The 19,054-nt window shown below is 46.7% G+C and overlaps 1 protein-coding gene across 1 annotated transcript; it reads right to left on the bottom strand.

Annotated features, from left to right (window-relative positions):
- Positions 1-10,728: 10,728 nt before the first annotated feature.
- Positions 10,729-17,926, bottom strand: LOC124653290. The gene is made up of 11 exons (XM_047192359.1): positions 17,756-17,926; positions 17,123-17,668; positions 16,953-17,030; positions 16,746-16,838; positions 16,459-16,554; positions 14,561-14,614; positions 14,272-14,475; positions 13,407-13,538; positions 12,890-12,955; positions 11,579-11,878; positions 10,729-11,249 (listed from the first exon to the last, which is right to left on the bottom strand). Exons 1-11 carry the CDS (start codon positions 17,816-17,818, stop codon positions 10,773-10,775), a joined length of 2,109 nt encoding a protein of 702 aa, XP_047048315.1. The 5' UTR covers positions 17,819-17,926; the 3' UTR covers positions 10,729-10,772.
- Between the last annotated feature and the right edge of the window lie 1,128 nt (positions 17,927-19,054).

Consider the following 19,054-nt stretch of genomic DNA (forward strand, 5'->3'; position numbering starts at 1 on the left):
TCCTATGGAGGCTAGCTTGGAGTTGTGCTAGCCCCATAGGGTGTTGGGAGCCTCCTAGTGTTGTGGAGCTTGCCCCAACCTTGTGAAGGAACCACCGCCTCGACCGGTGCCTTAGTGGAGAAAAGGGAGCCCCTTTGTGGAGCTCTCTTGAGGAAGAAGGTGAGGCTTTCCTTCGTGGTGTGGCCGCCTAGTCTCTTGTGTGAGACTAGCACCTCCTCAACGCAGACGTACTCCCTCTTGTGGGAGGAGGAACTACGGGAAACAAATCCTCGCCTCGACTCCGCGCCCTCCGGTTGTCCCGTTCCTCATCTTTGTTATTGTTGTTTGGTTCCTTTACTTGTTGCACTAGTCTAGGATCATACTAGGAACATCTCCACCACTAAAGCTATAACCTTTATCTTCCGTTGCACTAAAAAATTGAAAAAGACTAAAAAATTGCGTAGCACCCATTCCCCCCCCCCCCTCTTGTTCGCTACGATCCGTTCAGTTGGCACTCGCCAGATCAGCTATATACCAGCAAAACCTCAGACGCTATCACAGGCGGAAGGTAAATCCAAGGGTATTCCAGGAAGGAGACATAGTGCTAGGTCTGGTGCAACGCACTGCAGGACAACATAAGCTTGCACCCCCTATGGGAGGGACCGTTCATCTTGAGCAAGGCTCTGCACAATGATGCTTACTATCTTATAGATGCACAGGATGCCAAGAAAGGAAAGAAGGACAGGTCCGGTGAGGAAACCAAGTGTCCATAGAATATAGCTCTACTTCGCCCTTTTTATCCTAAGGATGTAATGTAAGAAGTTCATGTACCTTTTTCCTATTTCGCTATCAATGAAATGCCGGCATCCCGAATTTATCTCGGGGACTGCCTTTACCGAAATTGCATGTATTATGTTTATTTTTTTCTGTATACCGGTTGGCTTGTTGGAAATTTTCTTTTCCGGTTTAGTAGTGTGTTTAACACGACGGTGGATCTTCGACTTTGCTGTTGTCCACAACCCGGCTTCATGGCAAGCAAGAAAAGTCGGAAGGATTTGGACACATGAAAAATGAAAGAGGAAACAAAAGCAAGCAGTCCGGAATAAAAATTAGCTAACTCCGGTTATACCGGGTTTTTTTGTAAATTTTTTAAATTTTTTCTCTAAGTTCAAGAGATTATCTGCTTGTCAAAAGAACTTTGGGCCTCATACGTCAAAATACCCAAAAGAGGTAGACAGAGCTAAAGTAAAAGAACTAAGCATTCATTGGATTGAACTCGGGAATGAATCCGGAATGAATCCGGAGTGCTTACCACATAAGTTTAAGGTTATCCAAACCAAGAGGTTCAAACGAGCAAGAACTTAAGCGTATGTATTACATCGCCACCCGGCATACCGGGGATTTAACAAATTTAAGTTTTATAAGACCAGTAGGGGTAAAGTCAGGCATCGCCAGCACCAGATGCTGAGGCAGAGGTGGAACACGAAGGGTCAGCGGCGCCGGATGTAGCAGCAGGGGAGCGTCAGCCTCCAGCTCTTCGTCGACGTTATCGTCGCTCCTTTCAGTAGCACCATCATTCGGGGCCTCCTCGGTTTCAACTTCCTCCTCTAGAGCATCCAGATCGGGAATGAACTTGTGCACGGCGGCATATTGAGCGATCTCGTAGGCTCGGGCCTTGTGCTTTTGGACCTTGTTTTCATCTAAGAGAGCGGCTGAACCCTTTCGTAAGGTTTCCAACGCATCCAAATCAAGCTCTTCATACCAGGATAGCACAAACTTGAGCGCTTGGAAAGATCCGGCCCGAGCGGCTGAGCGCAGCCATTCATCCAACTGGATGTCCGCGGCATTCAGCCACTCGCAGAGCTCAGGCAGTCCCTGGGGCCTCGTCTCGTTAGGATACAAGGCATCGAAAGCTTTGAGGGCGGCGTCAAGAACATCCTTACCAAGAATCTTCATGTGGGAAACCCGGGAGGCCATGGCAACGATGTAATCCTCCATGGTGCTCATAACCGGCCCAAGCGGCAAGGAGAGATTCTTCCAAGATTCTTTGACGGCTTTGATGGCACCCTTCTCTGAATAAGGGAAAGCCGCTGAAAGAACCAAGAATTTAAATTGAGACAAGTATAACCGGAAAATCTAGAACAAGGATTACTATAAGTATCGACGAGGCTTACCTGCCATCTCTCCGTTAAATTTCCCGGCGAGGGTGGCCCAATCCTCCATTTTGCCGTTTAAAAGTTCGATATGTTCCTTCTTAAGCTCGTTAATCCAGCGTTGACTGGTGTCAATGGTGGTTAGCCTGGTAATCTCCTTCTCAAACTTGGCAGTGGTGGCCTTGACGGCACTAGTATTCTCGGTTTCCATTTCCTCTTTAACCTTCGAAAGTTCTTCTTTGGACTTTTGGTCATCCCGGAAATTTCAATCTCGTGCTGCTGTTTGAGATGGTCAATTTCGTCTTTTAGCCGGGCAACCTCGTCCTTCTCCACCTTGAGCTTAGCAATGTTCTGCTCCCTCAATTGTGATAGTTCGGCTTCAACCTTTTCCTTCTCCCCTATGTGCGAAAGGAAAGTTAGAAAGGAACAAAAACGGGTTATGTACAACCAACGAGCACAAGGGAAAGAGTTTACCTTGTATGTTCTAGATCCGCTCAACCAACTCAGCAACTTGTGCCAGATCTTGCTTATCAGCTGGAAGAATGAAATAGTAGAAATGGGTAAAAAGGGGAGATTAAGTTTACCGTTCAATTTGTTGAAGGAAGCTAGCAATGAGTTATGAGCGGTGGTGAGCTCACGATGCTCCCACAGAAGGTTCTCGTATAGTTCCTTCCGGTTTTGGCTGCACTTCTGCATATAAATAAAGTGGAGAGTTAGTGCAAAAATGTATGCCGAAATTTCGACGCAAGTTCCGCGCTAAGCGGTGCGCACTTAACCCGGAACTCGGGGACTATGTATGCCGTAATTTCGACGCAAGTTCCGCGCTAAGCGCTGCGCACTTAACCCGGAACTCGGGGACTATGTATGCCGGAGTTTCGACGCAAGTTCCACACTAAGCGTTGCGCACTTAACCCGGAACTCGGGGATTATGGCTATTTAGATTTCTAAAAGAGTTTCGCGCTAAGTACTACGAATTTGACCCGAAACTCGGGGACTATGGGAGAGTATGAGCAAAAGTGTGCAAGCGTATGTCTCAGAAAGAAAGTTGAAGGTAACAAGATTCTTACCATAACTGCGTTGTTGGTGTCGAACCAGCATTATCCATGGCTTCCACAGCCCGCTTCATCCGGAGTAAGTGGTTGACCACTGGTATTGCATCGCCAGGGGAAATGATGGGTTCGCGGGCTTCGTTGATGCAGGAGGTAACCTCGCTCATGTCCGCTTCATTCCATGCTTGCGCGTAGTGCCCCAAGGAGCCCACGCTATCGCTGCTGCGGGTCTGAACCAGTACATTCCCAAAACCGGGGAGCAGATTGGTGCGCAGCTATGCTGGTAGCACGGCCAGCATGAAGAGTCATATGTTGGTCGCTGATCTCCAAGGAGGGCTCACCGCTGGCTTGGGGGCGTGCTGTTGATTTCTTGGTCGGAGGCTTAGGGGCCTTACCCGCAGCAGTGGCGGAGGAAGTCGCGGTTTGAGCTGGTCCTTTACCAGTGTCAGGAGTTGTTGGTCTTGAAGAAATCGGATTATCAGCAGTCGGGTCGTTGTTTCCTCCATGAGAATCTTGAATGGTTGGAGTCATGGTCTCCTCCCTTGAGCTGGAAGAAGCTGCCGGATCAAGAGGGCGGAATAACGGGAACGAGATATCTACACTCTGAAGTGGGAATTGGTCCGACGGCGGTGAAGCAGGTCTAGAAGGGCTTGCAGATGGGTGTTCTGTCGCCCGCACTGGCGGCGGGATAGCTATCGTGACTTCGGGGGTTTCGGGTGTTTCCTCACGGTCCTACCGGGAGCTGAACGGTTAATGGTCAGGGCCGCGCTAAAAAAGACAGAATGAGATGTTAAGATACAACTAAAGAGAAGTGAAACAAAAGCAGCTAAAGATCTTATGTGCATAGTTACCTGGAGGACGTCGAGGGTGCTTTCGGAGCGATGGGCTTATCCCAGCGAGGCGGCTTGTTGCCGCTGACCTTAACACGCTTCTGCGGTGGAGATCCGATGGCGCTAGGTGCGGTGCTGCCACACTTTTGAGTGGAGGTCTTCTTGGCTTACCACGGGCAGCGCTCTCCGGTGCCTGTGAGTTGGGACCTGTTGAATCCGGATCCAGATAGTTTGCAAAGAAGAGGGGGAAAGGGGGTTAATACCTCCAGGATAATGCATTCCTCATCGTCATCATCATCAGCCCAAGCCCTTAACGGGTGCACAACAGGGGCCTTACCAGCGTCAATGCCAAGAATGGCATCGTCGATGTTAAGGTCGAGTGATGTGGCGGTAGTGTCGGGGTCTTCGTGGTCAACATCGGTCCGGTCAGCCGGCAGGACAATAGAGGCATTCTCAGTCAACTGTCTGTCAAATCTCTGCAATAAAAAGGCACAAGACAAGAGATATAAGTCAGTCACCGAAACAAGTACTGGACGAAGCAGTGCGCGAGATAAAACTCTATCAATATTACTAACTTTACCTGGGGGGCCGGATTGGCACGGCTATAGGGCTCCAAATTTGCTTTAGCACCTCCGTTTTCTCCAGCTCGAAGGTGGTCATCCGGGTAGGATCCATGCACCCGCTCATCTGGCAAATCTTGACTCTGTTCCTGTCACGGTCACGGCTGATATGAATATTGAGCTGATTGCGCCCTTTGAAGATCATGAAATAAAAAATGCTCTGTTTCAGATGTATCCGACAAAGGCGCCAGGGCCAGATGGATTCCATGCACACTTTTTCCAGCGTTATTGGGATTTATGTGGTGAGGAAGTCACACGTGCTGTTCTTTGAGTCATACGTGGGAAGGGCAGTCTGGAGAACACTAATGAGACCTTCGTTGTGCTTATTCCCAAAGTTGCTAAACCGGAGGAACGGGGACAATTCCAACTGATCAGTTTATGCAACGTCATCTACAAAATAGCGTCGAAGGTGTTGGCCAATAGGCTAAAAGCTATTCTACCATAGAGCATTTCTGAGGAGCAGTCGGCATTTGTCCCTGGTAGACTTATAACAGATAACATTATCACAGCGTACGGGTATTTACATTTTACGAAAAGGAATGGGGGCTAAGAAACATCAACACTGTGCGCTAAAGCTTGACATGCATAAGGCATATGATAGAGTGGAGTGGAATTATTATGCTACGCATGGGTTTCCATGACCGATGGGTACAATTGATCATGAAAATGGTCTCATCGGTTTCTTTTTCGGTTCTCTTCAATGGAACACCTCTTGAGTCTTTCCGTCCATCACGTGGGATTCGCCAAGGCGATCCAATTCCCCCCTACTTATTTTTAATAGCAGCAGAGGGCCTCTCAGGCCTCCTAAAACAAAGTCGTCAGCTGCATCTCCAAGGTATTCAGGTGGCACCATTAGCTTCGGCAGTGAACCACCTCCTTTTTGCAGATGACTGCCTATTGTTTGCTAAATCTAGTAGTCACGGAGCGCAAGATGTTATGGAACTCTTGAATAAGTATTGTGAGGCTTCGGGTCAGAGAATAAATCTGGACAAATCCTCGGTTTTCTTCATTAAAGGGTACCCTGAGTCTGTCAAAGATATTCTTCGAGTAACTAATGAAACACTGAATAAGAAGTACCCCGGCATGCCCTCCGATGTTGGGAGATCTCTCAATGGTTCTTTCAAGTACCTAAAGATAGGGTGTGGAAAAGAGTTCAAGGTTGGTTGGAAATATTACTCTCGGCTAGTGGAAAAGAGGTTCTTATTAAAGTAGTGGCTCAAGCAATTCCCACTTTTTTGATGTCATGCTTTAAGCTACCAAGAGGTTTGTGTCTTCACATTAACTCGCTGATTAGAAACTTTGGGTGGGAATGCAAGAATAGGCATAGGAAGACACATTGGGTATCATGGAAAATTATGTGTCTACCGAAATTTGTAGGGGGTCTTGGGTTTAGAGATATCGAGATTTTTAACTTGGCTTTTGCTAGCCAAGCAAGCGTGGAGATTGCTACAGAATCCAGACTCCCTTAGTGCTAGAATTCTTAAGGTTGTCTACTTCCCAAATTCAGATTTACTCGAGGCATCTTTAGGTGCACATCCGTCACAAGTGTGGCGAGCTTTGACTGGGGGAAGGAATGCTATGAGACAGGGGCTAATCAGAAGAATTGGTACAGGAGAGAATACCAATGCTTGGAACCAGAATTGGGTCCCAATAGATCATATGCTGAGGCCAATAGCATGCAAGAAGAACGATCCTTCAATTCACGGTAGTCATTTTATTGATCAGGTGACTATTTCATGGAGGAGAGGTACTGAATGAGTATTTTCTTCTGATGGATGTGGAACAAATTTATAAAATCCCTTTAAGTACTCAGAGGCATGAGGACATTTGGGTGTGGCACTATGAACGCCAGGGTATACTATCTGTCCGGTCAGTATACCGTATGTTGGTTCGAACAAAGCAAAGGCACGATGATTGGCTAGAAGAGCACCCTGCTGGATCGAATCAAGTAGAGGAGGAGAAAATGTGGCTGAAACTTTCGCGAGTCCATGTTCCCTCGAAGTTGCGACTGCTTTTATGGCGATTGGCTTGGCAATCGCTACCGACAGACGATGTGCGTCATTATCGTCACATGGCTGAATCAAGCTCGTGTTCAATATGTAATTGCACTCTTTGATTGGTTGTACGATGTCGTGTTGCGTGTGGGCGTTGTTGAATGAGGACACTACTCAACATATGTGCATGACAACGGAGCCTTCCGCCAAGTTGTGGTTATTCTCTATAAAACGTTGACCAACGGAAGAATGATCCCTCCCTTGGCTATACGTTGTTAGGTAGGATGAGACTCTCCCCGCGGATGGACACTAGGATGATAACCCGGTTTAAAGTCCGCCCCTCCCAGCGAAATTACCGCTAGATGGGGATTCGAATCCGAGTGGGCTGGCTGGGCACTCGCTAGCCTTGTCACTGAACTAGAACTCAGTTCTCAAAGATGGATTCACTTGATCATGCGGCTTTTGTGGAGAAGGTGGTCACCCTTTGGGCCATCTAGTATGCTCGACGTCGACTGATCCATGATGGGGATCATCAAAGCCCCCTATCCACTTACATCTTTGTTAGAAGATTTCTCGATGAACTGGCACATACTCATGTTCATGGGCAGAGGAAGAAGCTTCAAGCAGCGTCGCCAAAGTGGTTGCCTCCACCACTGGGATTCGTGAAGCTCAATGCGGACGCAGCAGTGGCCAAAACTGGAGATGGTGGAGTACTAGATGTGATCTGCCACAATGCAGAGGGTTTTTTTTCTTGGTGCTTCGGCTCTTACTCTAGCAGGATCATTTTCACCTGCTACTCTAGCGGCATTAGAGGATCCCTAGCCGTCTCTCCGACGAGGCCTCCAGGACGCTTTTTTTTCATCCGGATGGGCCCCTCGGTTCCTCGTTTTCATCCGGGTTAGGCCTTTCATCCGTCCGGAGAGCCCAGGCCATCCTCGGCCCCCCGGGGTGCCATCGGGGACTCCGGACAAGAGAAAATCAGGGACGGGCCCGCTCTATCGGCGAGAGAATAGAGGAACCCCACCACTTTGTCGATGCAAATCCCTCCTTCCCTCTCGTTGCTCTGTCGCCGCCGGCACCACCCCTCACCAATCCGCCGGCCGGTTGCCTCAACTCCGCCGTACCTCCACCCAGCAGTCTATATTCTGCCGCTCGTCGTGCCCTCTGCCTATTTTCCGCCGCCGGGCAGCTCCCTCGCGTCGCTCCTCGTCGACACACCCGGCAGGTGTTCGTCCAATTGCCTGGCCGGACATGGACTCCGACGAGGAGGAGGAGCAGATGTTCGCCGAGCTTCTTGAAGAAGAAACGGCTGCCGCCGCCCAAGATGAGGAGCACCTGCTGATCCTAGCTTGCATGTCCGGCTTGTACGCCGAGTCGGTCATTGGTCGCCGTGGTGGGTCGGCACCAAGTCGTCGGAAGTGCAAACCGAGGCAGCGAATGGAGGGCTACTGCATGCTCTACGCCGACTAATTCGTCGATGATCCATTGCATGGTGAGGCTATTTTTAGGCGTCATTTCAGGATGAGCCTGGACCTCTTCCTGAAAATTGTGTATGCCCTTCGAGAGTACGACTCCTATTTGAGATGCAAGTTCGATTGCACTAGCATGGCAGGGTTTTCTGCCCTCCAAAAGTGCACGGTGGCTATGCGGATGCTGGCATATGGAGCTCCTGGTGATTCTACTGATGACTATCTTCGGATGGCGGAGTCCACCGCTCTTGATTGTTTCTACCGGTTCTGCAGGGCGGTGATAGTAGTGTTCGGGGACATCTACTTGAGATCACCCACTGTCGAAGACACTGCTAAGATCCTTGCTATCAATGAAGCTCGGGGATTTCCAGGGATGCTTGGAAGCATTGACTGCATGCATTGAAAATGGAAGAACTGTCTGTTTGTCTGGCAGGGAATGTACAAGGGTCACAAAAAAGGCTGCAATGTGATACTTGAGGCAGTGGCTACCCATGATCTCTGGATTTGGCACTCCTTCTTTGGTATGTCGGGATCCAACAACGACATCAACGTCTTGCAGTGCTCGCCGGTCTTGTCATGCTCCCCCAGTTAACTTTGTGATCAATGGCCGGTAGTACAACAAGGGATACTATCTTGCAGACGGTATCTATCCAAAGTGGGCAACATTTGTGAAGACTATCTCAAGCCCCGGCCTTCCGAAGGAGCAACAGTTTGCCAAGGAACAAGAAGCTTGCCGAAAGGATGTCGAGCGCGCATTTGGTGTCCTCCAGCAGAGATTTGAGGTAGTCTGGTTCCCCGCTTTGACTTGGTCCAAAGATCATATGTGGGAGGTGATGAATTGTTGTGTGTGACACAACATGATTATCGAGGATGAGCGGAAGCATCCGGTTCCTCCGAGCGAGCTAGCTGCACCATATGACAGAGAGGGTCCTCTTGCACAGCCTAACCACCAGGTGCCGGCATCGTGGGCTACGTTCATCGCTATATGTGAGGAGATTCGAGACTCCACAATGCATCAACAGCTGCAGGATGATCTGGTGGAGCACATATGAACGCTTCGAGGCAACACCAACTAGTTTCCATTTGATTTGTTTGAAAACTTGTCTTGTTTTGTTGAACTGTAAACGTTTATTTGTAATAATAAGCCAAATGTTGGTAAAACTGGTCAAATTCGCCGAATTATGCACGAAATTTGGCAGGGATGTTTTCCTCTAAAAATCGTCGAACCCCGGGTGTCTACCGGGGAGACGGCAGGAACTTCGGCGCTCCCCGGGCCAAACTTTCGTCCAATCCGGCGCTAAATAGCGCCGGATTTCGGTCCAGGGAGCCCCAACGGCTGGAGATGCTCTTAGCCTGCCATGAAGCACTTGATTTGACACAAGATTTAAACCTTCAGCACATATGTGTGACAACAGATTACCTGAAAGTTGTCAACGACCTAAAGCAACCTTATTTTGGGGCCTATGGAGTGATCACACAGGAGATCAAGGAGACGGCGTGTTTGTTCACAACAGCACAGTTCAGGCATGAATCGATATGCTCCAATGGAGAAGCTCATGGACTAGCTCCCAGTGGACTAGCTCCCAGTTCTGTAAACCGAGAAATCTGTCGTCAAGTTTGGCTCTTACAGCCTCCAGTTAATATTTCAATTCCTGTAAACTTTATAATCAAGCAATAAAAAGTTGTCGATTCTCAAAAAATAAAAATCAAATCTCAGTTGCAACTGATTACTAGCACCAATCACGAAGTAAATCTAACGGTTTAGAAGTTGACTGAGCACGAACCTAGCAAATCCCAGAAAATAAAGATCGAGCTAGGCAATGTTGTTTCACATGGATCTACACATCCATCCGGTCGACTTCACACAAAGTAAATTTACAACTCCACGCTGGCGATCTACATCTTCCTAACTGCAAAGAAGTGAAGAATCGATTGAGTGCACTTCTGCATTCTACTCGAAGAAGCCAATAATATATGGTACAAAAAAAGTAGTATTTGTTATCCCATTGAAAGTTCTCCATGTTATTTGACGTGCTGATTTAGACAAAGATTTAATGCTAGCCAAAGAGTATGTGAAATGATAGTCTTCAGTAACAGAGCTATACCCATGTAATATCTGCGTCATACAACATAAGTTAACTACCAAAAATACATACACCTTGTGGAAAGTTCACATAAGTGAAACACCGCCAGCTAACTAGTAGCATATGATAATCTAGTTCCAACACTATAACAGAGGGAGTGGTGTTTTGGAACATGGGAGCATATGCTCCCTCTATTTTGAAATGCATCTTACACATATTTTGAATTTCAAAAAAATTGAAACCAAAAATTCGCATGTAAATCTTCTCGTGCTACACGCTTTGAAAGTTGTTTCATAAAAAATCGACTTATCATGTGACGTGTGTAAAAAAGACAAAACTCGGTGCTGAAAATAATGCTTTTCACAAGATAAGTTTTCTCTTTTTTATATAGACCACAAAAAATATTGGTTTTTCATGAAACTTGACGAACGAACATATATTATGAAGATGTACATGTAAAAAATTTTGTTAAATTTTTTCGATATTTCGAAATATGATTTTTTGGTAGAGGGTGCATACGCACCCGGGAGCCGAATTGAATTTCCGCTCCACACAGCTGGAAATCTCTCTCGACAGAAGACACATTACAGCATGTCACCGGTGGCCACTCGACGACCTGGGTTTACCACCATTTGGCGAGTTCAGGTGCAGAGAAACGAATATCACTCCAATCACGACTATCAGGCAGCCGACAAGTGTGCTGAAGAAGAGCGCCCCAGGCTGCCTCGTCTGCACAAAACCATACACTCCCCCAGACGTCACCAGAATCACATCGGTTAGACCATCGCCCGAGAAATCCTCGAGGATCAGCGCGTGGGTCGGAGGCGCTGGGAGTTCGATGGATGCCAGTAAGCTGCCAGAAGGAGAGATCACCACGGCCTCCTGGTCGCCGCCCGCAATGATCACCTGTTTCGGGTCGTACGCCCACAGAGAGAAGGCCTTGAGTGTAGGAACCACGATGTTCTCCATCATCCCAGATGGAGATGGAAGGTTGGACCATGTTGCGCCCGTTGATAGTTGCCATCTCCACATGGCGTCATGACCAAGTAGTCCTGGAGAGTACGAGGTCACCTATAATGTTACATAAAAAACAAGTTAGGGTACTATTGGAAATAAACCACCGCTGTTGATAATTTATTAATGAGAGAAAAGCTAGCATCTCGATTTCATGCATATAAAACCAATTTAAAAAATGCCAAGAGGGCTTGGAGACAGATAAGGATAAATAAGTATGCACCAGTCTCAAAACCCACACATGTCAGTAAGAAACTCTACAATACATTTTGTTTGATATTTCTCCAGATTACCTCACTTATGAATTGTTTCCTGCATATGGAGCAACCCTGCCTAACTACCCTACATGTGCACTTGCAAAAAATAACGGTGGAGAATATGCTGACCTCTCCCCGGCTTGTTAGGAAGATGATATCACCGTGACTTCCTCTTCTGTGTTTATGACCATCATCTCTCTGTAGCAGAATAGGGGTTGCCACCTCTAAGCCACTTGGATCAAATGTCCTCCCAAAACTTCTTGAGAAGTCACCATGATGGAACAGATTGTAATGGTTGTAATGGCAGATAGAAACATTGAAAAGTTGCTCCCGGACAGGTACACCCGATGTAGCAACTGCCCAACAGGGTTTTAGCACTTCCATGGACCCACTAACAACAGTTTGCTCAGCACCATTTGCACCGACAACCTACAAAAGAACGAACCAACAATTTTGATAACAATGATTAACAAAAAGATATCAAAGAAGGCATACCTGACAATCACTCATTCTTTAGAAGAATTCAGGAAAGAAATTGCCAATTTCAGCAGACGGGGATGAACATACATAAAACTCATTAAAGTAGAAGATATGATACTGACTGTAAGTTGCGTCTGTGTACACTAATTCCCTCATTTCCAATTCAAATTAGTAGACCTCAAGTTCCATTGTTAATATGAACGCTGATTATTTGAGTTGAACTGGGAGGGGAATTCATTTATCATGTTAACACTAGTGGTTCAAACATTCACAGATTTTGGCTAGTCATTTAAGACAAAGGCAATATATTATTTCATGACAAGTGAACTTAATACTTACTAGGACAAAATGATAGCAAAACAAGTAATAATAATACAGAGAACAAGCCATGTTCAGTATGATCTATGTTCATGTTTGAGCACTGGACGAAAAACTAACTGAAATTCCTATATACCATTTGAACCAATTTGTTTAATGATTGAAAAGGCCTAAGATGGTTGGCAGGCATTAAACATCTTAGGAACCTCTTTGTGGGACTAAGGATTGTACTCTCAGCGTTGTGTCATGGTGTGTTGGTGAACGTCTCTTCCACAATTAAAATGTTTTGATCAATCAATGAAAAGGCAGAGATCTTGTCTTCTTTAAAAAAAAAGCGATTCCAGCAGGGGAGGAACCCTGTGCCAATACAATAAAAAGATAGGTTAAGAATTCCAGAATTCGTTCCCGGCGTGACTCAAACTCTGGTTGGTGGGATGCGCCACTGCGACCCAACCACTAGGCTACTGCCTGGTTCTCTCACAAAATTCGACACAACCAGCCATGGAAAAAATATAGTTATGCTCCAAATTACGGGCATAAAATACATTGGCAGTGGCCTGAAGGTATTATACTCCAGACCTTAAAATATGCACAGATTAAAAAAGCTTGAATGGCAGCTCTAGTTTTGACACTTTAACACACCTGAACATGATCTAGAACTCCATCTCCATTAATATCTGCATGAAGACCTCCTTCAGTCAAATGAAGCTAAACATGCAAACAATATCACAACAAGTCAGAGATGACTAAACATAAGATTGTGTAACAGAAACAAAAAATGTTTATAAATACACATGAATGAATTATGATTCCCTTAGAAGGAACAGGGTTGCTACAGAAACTAAAAATGTATACATAGATACTGTACAACCGCAGATTGATCTATTAAACATTTGATTTGCATTCAACAATGTTAGTTTAATCTCCATTAATATCTTGATGTCACCCAGTGTACCATCAGTTATTTGCCTTGTAAAAAAAGGCAGCTAGCTATTATACATGAATACATCCCTATTAAAATGAAGAAAATGTAGAGCACAAAATAATCAAAGAACCATTTGAAAAAGCTGGATCAGTTTTCTTTTAACAAAATAAATGAGCCGATATGTAAGTAATAGCAGAGAGCGAGCAGCAAAATTCACTAAGATGCATCTTGTACCTTGCAAATTGTACGTCCAGATGCTAGATGAATAGCCTCAATCCCTTCCTTTTCATGTGCAACAACAACATTAGGAACCCACCAAACTTGAGTATGGTTTGTGATTGTAGGAACATAAAGCCTGTTAAGAGACTGCGATAGAAGCCAGATGTTACATTCATGTACAAAGTGATACATAAGGTCTGTGGTGCAAAGGAATATGCACTAGCTATCACAAATTTCAGAACAGACCGCATTATGCAGATAGAAATGTGCCACTCGATAACTGATGAGTTCGGAAAACTATACGTTTAGAGAATTACATAAATCCTAGAGGCAAAGGCTATAATGTTATGGAGAATACATGAAGATGAAGTATATTAACCAGGCTTGATCCCAATAAAAGTAATCACAGAGACATTAGCATCAGTTTACAGCTTTGCACCCTTGCCAGGGAATGACAGATGCCAAATAATAAAGACTTCAGTGCTATATATTACTTATTTAATCACAAATAGACATGAATAGCTGCACAGGCATTCCATAAAAAAGTGTATACAGTAAGTTTGGTTAATTTGATTTTGTAGCCATCTACAATATAATCCCTCCGTTCTAAAATAAGTGTCTCAACTTTTTCCAGATACGGATGTATCTACAAATAAAATAGATCTAGATACATCCGCATCTAGACAAAATCAAGAGACTAATTTTAGCACGGAGGGAGTAGTTGTCAATTTATAACTCACTATTAATATCTACAACTAGAGTAGTTGCTCAAACATATCCATACTATGGAGACTTCCAAGATAACTGCACTCGTGGTCGATTTGCAACAAAGAGAAGATAGGTGCATTTTGACATTTACAAACGTAAAAATATCTTATACCTTTTTCCCTTTAGCTGACCCAGCCAGATCTGCAGCTTTCCCGATCGCTTTGCTTAGTCTAGTAGTATCATCCTTTCCGGGTGGATTATGTTCACTGGGCTTGTGCACGTTATTCAAAACATTTTTTCCTTGTGTTTTCTTTAACTGTTTCCTTTTATGCTTCTTAAATTGTGCAAGGTGTAGGGAAGTGTCCTCTCTCCTATCCTGAAAAAGAACAAAAATCATGCCTAAGTTAGAAATAACCAAAATACAGTAACTGCACTAAAAGATAACATGCATCTAGTCTTACCCAATGATGAGGCATGGCACCGAGAACTGATTCTCTGAATTCCCGGCATTCATACTGCCAATTCATAAAACACATTAGGTTCCGGTAAACAAAATAATACTATGTGAACCTACATAGCATCTCTATGGTCCATGTCCAAATCAACGTGTGAAGTAGTAGCAAAATTTTGATATCATATCTTTTCTTTATCAAATGAACTGGTATGAAGATTGCTATGTACGTAAAGCTGAGAATGGTTCGAGACCTCAACCGTATCAAAACTTTGACCAATTTAGGCAAACCAATTGTGGACTCACACCTAAACTGAACTGATGACAAGAACTGTGGTTTCAGCCTGTGGTTTGAGATCGGTTACCCACTCATGCACCTAAAAAGCTCCCAAGTCAAGAGCTAGTTGAATACGTTCATGCGCGAGAACTCATTTCAACGCCGTCCGCTAAGACGATGAGTTACTCCATGGGTGATGTGCCGTGTATGCATCAGTAGTGTCAGGTTTGCATGTATCGGTTTTCAAAGTCTGGTACATGCCTGGTAATGTCAGCATCATCTCGGCCGCTCGTCGAAGCCGCCAGCGCGCTGCAGCTTCCTGACAAACCTGAACAGGCAGCACCTCTCCAAGTCGCCCTTCAGCGCCGGTGGCACTGTACCACCACCCTCCCGCTTCTCCGGCGAGCTCGCGCTGTTTGATGAGCTACTAAGCATGTCGAGCTCGAGCATGAAGCCCCGTGCCCCCATCCTTCGTTGAGCGCGTGCACCCACTCTCTGCCCAGCACAGGAGGTGGCGCGCCGACCGCCCTCCTCCGGCACCACAAGCTCCACCAGGCTGCCACCGTCGGGATCGATCAGGCCACCGGCACCGTATTTTGTGCGGGGACGGGACAGCCTTGTCCGTGGTTCCCCTCACCACGATCCATACCCACCCGCGCCGGAGCCTGAGACTGACCGGATCCCCATGGCGGTTGAAAAGGCTGCAGTTGACAGCAAGTATGCCAACAACTTTCGGATGCATGCCGGTCTTTGAAAAGAACTAGACGATGACACTCACCTCCTTGCTCAAGTTTTCTATGGGGATGTTGGGCGTGAATGTTGTGCATGGACTCGTGCAGGTACGGGGGCTTCTAGAGGAGGCGGTGAGAATTCGGCGATCATGTCCTTGAAGGCCAATAGGATGTTGGCGTCGAACTCCGGCGACCCGGCCACCGACCGCAGCACCACTCCGTCGTCATCCAGCCCAAGGCGAGGCTGCAACTGCTCACGCTTCTGGAGGCGGAGAAGGACCAGGCTGTGGCGGCCACTATCATGGTGGCGAGGGAGAAGACGCAGTTTTGGTTTACTGGTTGTCGCTTGGACTCGACGGATCCAATCCAACAACCGGTTCTGGACTACGATTCCTAACTATTAGCGACCGAACCATTCAGGCCCACACCCAACCATACCCAAATCGTTTCTTCGTAAACCCAACCCAAACCAAACTGATAACAGTCCACACCCATCACGACCGGAACCAATCAAGCCCAGAGCAAATAACCAAACTATTTAAACCAGTTAATCAAAAACCATTCCCAGCTTTATATGTAGGTCAACTCCCAAGTGCAAGGATAATCTAATATTGGTGGGCAAAATATGGACACAAGCACAGAGAACGATGGTTATAGTTGCTAAACAAGAACAAATGGGTATCAATAGCATATTCTTCCTTAGTACAGGCAAATCACTCTGGTGGATATCAGAGGGGATATTGGCACTGTTTAAGACAATGCTACCTATCCAAGAAGATGATCACGATAATGAAATGAAGCTAACAAAGAATAAGTGGGGACAGAATAAAGGACTTACTTAATGTGAATACGAATTCTAATTATTTCATTATTAGCAGGGGTGGTGGACACAATTCTCACCTCACCAGGATGGCGGCTATTAAGGGCGTGAACATCAAGCTTGTAATTGTGTTGTGGTATCATCACTGAAGCATCTGATGGCTGTGACTGGATGTTCTGCCGTGTCGAGAGAAAAACATAAGAACAATATGTAAAAGTCAGATCTCTGTTGATAGCTATTCCAGCTTACTTACATGCTAAATAGGAACAGAGAGCACATATAAGTGTTGACACCATCTGACACCAGTGGTGTCAAATTTACCCGTGGTACATAGAATTGAATGCTTGAACATGGGACATACACATACCTCATTCTTCCGGCTCCATCTCAATGAGCCAGTACGACCAGCAAAGGCATAAAGCGCAAAATGACGCACGTCTACATTGCTGCCCTCGGAAGCCTGCAGGACATAGCCCCCAAACAGCTTAGGTTTCTATCAAGTTACAGGGTGCTAAATGAAAGGTCCATAAGACAGTGCAAGCTAAATGAAAGATCGGAAATGCAAGAAAATAACCTGTTTCTCACTAGCACTTCTACGGTGCTCTTCCCTGCTGTGTTCAGAGGTCATAAAGTCCTCAAAAAGATCTGCCGACTGACAAACAGGTTATGTTGTTGTTTTAAAATAAATCAAGGTTAGGCAGCAGACGGTGGTTAATGATTATGGTGATATGTGGGATAGCATACGTGATGTTGCATCTCCATCCGTCCTCCGAGGATGACAAGGCCAGCATCTCCATGCTTGAGTGTGTAATTGGTTACAGATATGGCGACCTCACGATGGCGCGCGGCATGGGGGAAGTCGTCCTGCAGGTTGGCCTCCCACAGTTTCTTGAGGTTGTGGTCGAAGCACATGACGACCCATCCGGAGGTGACGACGACGAGGACCTGCTTGTGGACGTGGGCGGCCTGGTAGGAGCGGTCGACGGTGCCGACGGCCATGGCCACCGGGCGCCTGCCCGAGGCGACGCGGACGTTGGCGGGGAGGAGGGAGATCTCGGCCATGACGCGCGCCTCGCGGAAGTCGTCGAGGGTCGTGGCAGTGTGGTGCGCTGGCGGGGGCTGGAGGACCTGGATCGTGGCGTCGTGGGTGGGGAGCAGGACCTCGGGCCTGCCATCGCCGTTGAGGTCGGCGACGAGCGGCGGCGGGAGGCGGTCGGCGTCGTGCTTGATCGGGTAGCCGTCGTCCGAGAGGTGGTACCACGCCTCCCGGAACGAGAAATCGCCCTCGTGCTGGCGGTTGAAGGAATGGTTTGCTTAGGGTTTCGATCGATCCTCGTAGGGAAGGAAAGGAGAGGAGAGGATGGAGGAGTGGCTCACCTGGAGGGAGAAGAAGACGGCGAAGGCGGCGAGGAGGAGGATGCCCAGGTCCCGCTTCCTCATCTTTCACGGCGGCGATCGACTCCGGCGACCTCGACCGGATCTCAGGAGGAGAGAGGGAGGCAGTGTACTAGGCTTCTAGCAGCTACTGCTGCAACAGAACGACGAGCCCATGGGCCGCCATCGTCCTCTTCCTACACCTGGGCTCTGCGTTAATGTAAAATCTGCTAGCTCACTATCATATCTTTACTGTTAAGATGAAACATGCAATGTCACTTTTTCCGTGATGTCACACTACTCAATATCTTTACTATTAAGATAATAAAACATGCAATGTCCCACTTTTCGTGATGTCACACTTCTCTATATTTACGTATAAAATGCCACCGCATAACTAACTATCTTCCAAATACCGAACAACACTCTTGCCGATTACATAGAAAATACCACCGCCCTCATCTCTCGAGTCAAACATCTCCCTCACTAGAGTACTCCTCGTTTCTACTTCTTAGCGTTGATTCCTCTAAAACCTTATCTCACGTGGATTTCACAGTCCGTTTCGTTCCGATGGACCGGCATCGTCCTCTTTCTACACCTTGTCCAATGTAAAATCTGCTAGCTCACTATCATATGTAATTTTGATGGGCTAATTGCTACGACGGACCTTCTATTTTCGCGAGAGAGCTCACGAGGCCCATTGTTTCTTGTAATAGCCGAACTTTAAAATTTTGGGTAGCCAATTGCTTTGAGGGGCCGGTTTGAGCGCATGTTCGCCAAACCAGATATTGTCGTGACATCCCACATTATGGTGCCTTTGGGTCCCATTTTTCAGCAATCAACATTATGTGCCAAGCAGTATCTGTTAAGTGTCTGCCTTATGTGTCAAGTCCACATGTTTTTAGTACAACTGAGATCCCCTTCTTTGTTTGTCCAAACCCTAGACCCTAGGCATGCGATGAATTTCGGCGGCAGCGCATGGAAAGCAAGTTAAAGGGAGCAGCCTACCCTGCCTCGTCGATGCGAGGAGCAGCGCGGATGGAAGAGGCGGGAGCTAGGAGCCAGGAGAGCAGCCACAGGTCTTGCAACCAACCAGGACTGGGCAACAGCAAGCGAAGAGCTAGCCCGACGGGACCATCGCGGTATACTAGCAGCAAGCAAAGAGCTAGCTAGACGGCGGCTCTGGCGCCGGCTGCGGCACGACGGAGCCTCATGCCTGCATCAGCACTGAAGATCCCTAAGATTAACGGGGTAGGGGCTTCAACTGTCATCGAGAGAAATTGGAGGTGAATTTTCTTAGTT

Source organism: Lolium rigidum, chromosome 5 (assembly GCF_022539505.1).
Source record: "Lolium rigidum isolate FL_2022 chromosome 5, APGP_CSIRO_Lrig_0.1, whole genome shotgun sequence".
NCBI lineage: Eukaryota > Viridiplantae > Streptophyta > Magnoliopsida > Poales > Poaceae > Lolium > Lolium rigidum.